Source organism: Dreissena polymorpha, chromosome 5, assembly GCF_020536995.1.
Source record: "Dreissena polymorpha isolate Duluth1 chromosome 5, UMN_Dpol_1.0, whole genome shotgun sequence".
NCBI lineage: Eukaryota > Metazoa > Mollusca > Bivalvia > Myida > Dreissenidae > Dreissena > Dreissena polymorpha.
Window position 1 is genome coordinate 73,750,984 of NC_068359.1, and position 7,312 is coordinate 73,758,295.

A 7,312-nucleotide genomic window follows, 5' to 3' on the forward strand; every position below is an offset into this window, starting at 1 on the left:
TTGACCAAGGTTTCTCAATTTTGGGTCATAAACAGTGCCCCTTGATTAGTAAGATTTGTTTAGGTTTCACCCGGTGGCCAAAGTTTTAGTGGCAAGTTACTCTGATTCGAAATTGGCCTACGTATTGTCAAAATAAACATTCGTAACAAGTTATTTAAAATAATGTCGTAAATGAGGTCTCTAGAATGGTAATAATAATTTTCTAAGATTTGATCTTGTAACCTTTTTTTTAATATTTGCCCCTCAGATTCAAATAGAGCCTATGTATTGCCAAAGTTAATATTCTGACAAAAGTTCATTAAGAATGGAATGGACAATCTGACCAAGTCGAATTAAGATTGAGTAAAAACTATGGCATCTGGAGTGTTAACAATGTTTTTCTAACTTTTGAACAGGTGACCTAATTTTCGGACGCCCGTGACCCAGGTTCGAACTCGGTCAGGATTTAGTCAGGATAAACATTCCAACTTAGGTGCATTCAGATTGATTAATAAATAAGGCCTTAAATAAAGTGTTCATTACATTCGACCCGATGACATAGTTTTGGGACGAAAGTGACCTGTATTCTAATTCGGCTTTGATAATGTCTTAAAAACATTATGATAAAGTTGTATCACGATTGAGTCGTACATGTGGCCTCTAGAAAGGTTAAAAGGTTTTGAAAGATTCGACCTAGTGAGCTTGTTTTGGACACAGATTTAAACTCGACCCCAAAACTGTCAAAATAACTTTATTTCCAAGTTTAGTCTTAACGTAATAATAAATCATAATCATATGCTTGGTTGAGTCATAAATATGGGTACAAGGTTTTTCTAACAAGAGATGGTGTTTCAAATAATAATTTGACCAAGTGCCATGAAGGTCGAGTCATACGCGTTTTCTCTAGAGTGGTTACACAATGTTTTACTTAGATGTGTCCTTGTTTTTAGTAGCATGTGACCAGGATAAAAACTCTGTCTATATGTTGTCCTGATAATCATTCTGACAAAGTTTCATCAAGATTGGATGAAAAATGTGTCTTCTTCTGTGGTAACGAGCTAAAAATATGACGACGAACGCTCGACACCGGGTGATCACAGTAGCTCACCTTCAGCATTTCGTGTTTAGGAGGGTTAAAAAGGCAAAATGTGAAGTCCTATAAAATACTGAAATGCAGAAACTAACAATGAATAAAGACAAAGGTTAACTGTTATAAATTGAGTTTAGGCTGTGTGAATAAGTTTACAGGATTTAAAAGAAAGTGGTATTCAGAAATCCTTATTGAAAAATAAACTTCTCTATATATTCAGCCGACAATGAAGTAAATTGATTATCTTTAATAAATAAAACATTCCGAAAATGGGAATACTTTCGTTAGGGATTCGAACTTCAAAGCCGTAAAGCCAAACGGGATTTGTTATTTTCAGGACAGGTTTTTCGTCCGTCCACATCCGCCAGTTCATCATGGTCTGCTTGCTGTTTCGACATTTGATGTACACGTCATACCACGTGCTCGATGGGTTGCTTATAAAATCGGCCTCTGGATAAAATATTACAATTACTTTAAGAAATAGCACTAGCATACATTGTTTGTTCTTCGTCTGTACGTTTGTTCGTCTGTACGTTCGTTCGTATTTAACCCGGTCTAAAAACGTTTCAATATTTTACCAGCTTATCTTTATAAATTGGGTCTCGCCCTGGGAAAGTTTAGCATATGCAGGTGAATAAAGAAGAATACCAGATAAGCTTTTGCAGTTTGAACAGGCCAATCAAGGACGGCACTTTTTTCGATTAAATGAAATCTCTTCTCAGCAAAAATCAAGTTAAGGCGGATGGCGTCGTCCCTGATAGCCTTAGTAGACTGCACAGGCTAATCTGGGACTAAGCTTTATGCACATGCATCAGGCCCCATTTTTCAAGAGCTCGGTTTACAGACTCATTTTCGATTTCCCTTAGTAAAAGGGATTCACATACAACGCAAAAGCAAGCAAAGGTATTGTTCAAGATTCACATACAACGCAAAATCAAGCAAAGGTATTGTTCAATTGTATCGCAGAAACATTGGTTTGTTGGTTTGTTGGTTTGTTTGCGACAATCTTTAACATTGGCCATAACTTTTGCAATATTGAAGATAGCAGCTGGATATTTGGAATGCATGTGTATCGCACGGAGCTGCACATTTTGAGTGGTAAAAGGTTAAGGTCATTGTCATCCTTCAAGGTCAAAGGTCAACTATATGGTGGGGAAATAATGTTTCACAAACACATCTTGTTTGCTTTCACAACTATATATGACAATTCAATATAAAATATGTGTAAATATATTCAATTAAAAAGACATTAAAATGCTCCACATTCTGTGAACACGTCCCTTTTACCTAATTGATACAATAATAATTTCAAATTAGAGGAAAACTTCATAGTTTGAATCGAAATGATTTCCGTAGCTTTGGTGAATATCAACAAATCCCGTTAAAATATCTCAAATTATTTGTGAAAAAATAAAACAAATAACTTACCTAAAACTCCAATAATAAAAGCCAGTAGAAATCCCGTGTTCGTTGCTTTACTTTTCGGCCTCAGGAGGGCAAATCTAAACTTCGAAACCGTGGACATATCGCCGACAAGTTCTGTCCTCTAACACAACTAATTACAAATATTTACCCCAAAATGTTTGTTAAATATGCTTGTTATATTACATCGTCACGTTGATTATTTTCTCAACATTAAAGTTTTCCTTGCGTATATAAATTGATTTATCAACGGCATCCGGAGCGTCCGTTGTTAATGTCGTGGTGAAGATGGGTCAAATGCTGACCTCCGTAAGTTTACCTCAAATCATGATGTAGTTACTGAGACATTCCCTGTCAACACTACAAAAATACAAGTCAAAATATCACTTCAAACGTTTATCGGTAGAAAAAAAAGTTTTTTGCAAAATTACGAGTACATAAGCAACTTTATGCGACATATTAGTAAACGCGTATATTTGTTATGTGATATTGTATACTTAGCTTAATACATCATTGAAATAGATAACTTAAGATAGTGCGAACAAGATCTGTGGTTTCCGGAAATAAGAGCGGAATTCGCAATCAGAGAGGGTCGTTTTTTGAACGCAGGGCGAGATCTTTGATATGCAACATCCGTCTAGAGTACTGTTAGAAACAAGTACGCTATATGACTATGACTTATCTCGCTGGACAAAGTTCAATTTCTTTGTTTTGTTAAACTTTAAATACAAAAACTCCGTTTGGTTTGAAGACAGATAGACACGTTTAATTCAAAACAGGTGCTAAAGCTAGATATCAGATAACCATCAAAACATAATTATAGTTTCCAGGCGAACATTTAAAGGGCATAGTCTCAGATGCGGGCCAATTTTCTTCAGATTAAACTTTCTCTACTTTAAACATGTAGCACATTTAAATATATATGGGACATTTATGGCTGGTGTGCGGTGTTTAGATGAGTAGAAAAAGCATAAAGTGTGTTTCATTCATTCAAAATTGGGTCCGCTATTCGGCCCCATTCCAAATGGAAAAAAGTATATATTTTTCCCAAATGGGAGCTAAACATTCCCAAATGAAGGTTTCCCCAAAAAATATTATTTTGTTTTAGATCTCAATATTTTGTTTATCTCCCATCCATAAAAGTTCAACGTTAGTAAATGTAATACTGAACAATCTTGTATTATCAATTTTTTTAGCAAAACAACAACTGCACTAATTTCCCAATTTTCGTCAAAACTGCAAATTTTACCAATCCAAATGGGCCCAGCCCCATTCCTAAAATGGTGAAAAAAAAAAAAATAGCATATTATTAACATGAGCCTATCTCTAGAAAAACCTGGTCGTAATGCATGTGCGCCCCAGATTAACATATTAGTCCACACAGGTTAATCAGGGCCGACACTTTTCGCCTAAACTTGATTTTTGCTAAAAAGAGACTTACTTTTACGAAACATATCATTAAAACGGAAAGTTTCGTGCCTGATTAGCAGTTGCGGACCGCACCGGCTAATCTGGGACGACACTTAAGGCATATGCATTAAGCCCCGTTTTTCCAGAACAAGGCTCATATTGTATCGCAGTATATCGTCTTGTATTTGTGTAACAGCTGATGAGAACGAACTTTCTTATAAAAATACTTAACTATTTTATTGCGTAACTAAGAATGGGACCTATTACCAGTATTTTCCATGTGTTTGTTCTAGTTACAGTACCAAATCGAGTAACACAATCGCAATGAAACGTGTTCTGTTTTTTATGTTTCGTTTGTCATATTGCCCAACCAGAAGTAATACTCACTTTTCCTCAAGTCGAAAAAATTTATATCAATATACATGAATGTCCATTTTTTTTAAATAAGACGATTATTTGCACTGTGTTTTGTAATCAATAGTTTACACTGTCTGACATCGTCAAAGATAAGTTGCGCCGCGGCTGACTTTCGACAGGAAATCAATCAAGTCGGTTTACCGGATGCGCACGTGATAATCCGGACAATCGATTGAGAGAGCACGGGAAACTTTGTGTTCGAGTCTTACTTATTATAACTTCCTAGTTTAAATATATTTTACTCCCAAACACATTCAAGTTATAAGAAAGGAACGATTAATACCTACGAAATATCGGAATTGTGCTAGGCGTGGACTTGGTAAAAAATTCACACATTTGCAGTAAAGGGTAGGCGAACTTAAATTTACGAAATGAATTTTTCTCTAAAATTAAGTTGTGTGTGTATGTTGGTTCATATAGTATATGCAATAATTAATGTTGTTTTCGCGAGGCCACGAAAACATTAAAGATATCTTGATAAAACTCCCAAAAGGGATTTTATGCATTTGCGTAAAGTGTCGTCCCAGATAGGCCTGTGCAGGGGCTAATAAGGGACAACACTTTCCACAGAAACTGGATTTGCGTTAAGAAGATACTTGATTTATACGAAAAAAAAAACAATAAAAGCGGAAAGTGTCGTCTATGATTAACCTGTGCGGACAGCACGGGCTAATTTTGGACGACACTTTACGTACTTTACGCAAATTAATTAAGCCCTGTTTTCCCAGATCGATTCTCATATTAAAGGGCGATTGCAAAAGAGTCGCTTTACAAACATAAATCCAAAACATTTTGCATGAACATAGAATAAAAGCGAACCTTTCGTCGGCAACTGTCAATAGTTGTGCAATAATTCATGTCATCATATTTATTTCACCTTTTAAATACATGTAAAGCACATTCATTTCAAAGAAGTCGCTGATAAACACGTCAGCATATTTCACAAGTTAATAAATCACTAATTGTTCGCTTGGTTAACACGTTAACACGTCAACATATATCACAAGTTAATAAATCACTAATTGTTCAAGACATTTATTATTATTTTTTTTAACACGAATGACCAATCAATTCATGATAACACATAATTTTATTCATTTTATGTAATATGCTATTTACCTCGCTTTAATTTCCTTAATTGAAATTGTTGTGCGTTTGCTTTAAATTAATGTATAAGAGATGAACACAATCAACCAGCAACCTATTGTTGCTATGTTGTTCTATTTCAAATGAATTGTTTTATTTATTTCCTTGAAAGCCAGTCATAATACTCTTTTGTATCAGTCATTTTTGCAATTTCCTTATTCCACTACTTAAAGGGTTTGATCATTGAAAGATAATTTAACAACAACATCTTAACTTATATCACGTTTAGCGTCCTTGTTTCACATCAATTTCACTAGCACACTTAAAGATCGTGCACGCACGTGCATTATTTCTTGGTATTCAAATAGAACATTGAACCGTCTGCGTAAGTATTTTGCGTTCCAAAATTCAGACTTGAAACACATAAATCTAGGTAAACGACTAAAAAAAACTTGTCTTGTCTGCTATTTTGTGTTTCATTTACACGATGCTCACACAACTATCCGACAAAAAATTTATTCACATTTGCATCGTCAATGACCATCAGTAATCCTGCACAAAACGATTGCAATTTACTAGCAAATAATTTAACAGAATGAACACACCAACAGGTTGTTAAGTGTTTCGATTCGACTTCGGCGTGTTTTAGTCATCATACACTTATAAGTGAATTGCATACGTGAAACCTGCAGACGATATTTCCTGCACATGTGGGGGTTCTTTTTAGACTGGTATCCGGGCAGAGTTGTATATGATCCGCGACCTGGGAAAACGGGGCTTAATGCATATGCGTAAAGTGTCGTCCCAGAATAGCCCGTGTCGTGCGCACAAGATGATCATGGACGATAATTTACGCCCGCACTGGATTTGGTCTAGAAGACACCTACTTTAAACGTAAAAATACATACAAAAGGAAAGTGTCGTCCTAGATTTGCACGTGCGGACTAGAATAGCCTGAATGGTCCACAAACGATGATCAGGGAATATAATTTACACCCGCACTGGCTCTGGTTTAGAAGAGACATACATCAAACAAAACTATGTAAATGCAGAAAGTGTCGTCCTACATTAGCCTTACGGAATACACTGGCTTATCTGGGACAACACTTTAAGCACATGCATGAAGCCTGATCGATGCTCAAGCGGATTCGCAGGTCAAGGGATAAATTCATTTCAATATTAAAATTACATCTGCGTAATTAAAGTTATAAGAAGTTCGAAGTGTTAGGGCTGAGGAGAGGCATTATTTTCTTGACAGTTTATGTACAAATGGGCTGTGCTCTGTGGAAAAGGGGTTTAATGCATGTGCGTAAAGTACGATCAGCACAGGCTTATCGTGGACGACACTTTCCACTTAAACAAGATTTTTGCGAAGAAGAGACTATCTTTAAACGAAAAATATCACGAAAGCGGAAAGTGTCGTCCCTGATAAGCCTGTGCGGGCTATAAGCAGAGTGGGTAATCACGTGACAAAAATGATGGCGACGCCCATACAGAGACAGGCATTTTCGCCGTTTTATACCCTTAATTATTTGTACAAATTGTTTAAATGCCGCTCACTTGCCAGCCATATCAGCAAGAAAGTGATTAGCGTTTACTTCTTATTAATATTCGCTCTTTTTCTCGACCTTACTCGCGGCCCATTTTCTTAGCGGGGGCTGTAATTTTGTGACCCGCTAAGAAATTTCGCAGCAAGGAGAGTCGAGATAAAGAGCGAATATTAATACGATATAAACGCTTGTCAATTTCTTGCCAATTATAAAGGGACATGTGTCCGTAGGGCAGTCCGACAAGGATTCCCGCAAATTTCACGTGTGTCCCAAAAGTCCACTATTGTCAAAACAAATGCACCAAAATACCCAGGTGCGCATGTTCACGTGCCTCTACATAATTACGTTTGAAAAAGTT

At 36.2% G+C, this 7,312-nt stretch overlaps 1 protein-coding gene across 4 annotated transcripts in view; it reads right to left on the bottom strand.

The window, feature by feature from the left end:
• Positions 1-6,047, bottom strand: part of LOC127832140 (uncharacterized) — a 14,891-nt gene extending 8,844 nt beyond the window's left edge. For 2 of the 4 annotated variants that reach the window (XM_052357401.1, XM_052357398.1), the window contains exons 1-3: positions 5,138-6,047; positions 2,498-2,851; positions 1,349-1,519 (exon numbers count right to left, since the gene is read on the bottom strand). In XM_052357401.1, coding sequence (XP_052213361.1) covers positions 1,349-1,519; positions 2,498-2,594 — 268 coding nt within the window. In that variant the 5' untranslated portion in view covers positions 2,595-2,851; positions 5,138-6,047. Of the gene's footprint in view, positions 1-1,348; positions 1,520-2,497; positions 5,078-5,137 lie in introns of those variants that run through there. The other 2 variants (XM_052357400.1, XM_052357399.1) reach the window with 2 other exon arrangements.
• Between the last annotated feature and the right edge of the window lie 1,265 nt (positions 6,048-7,312).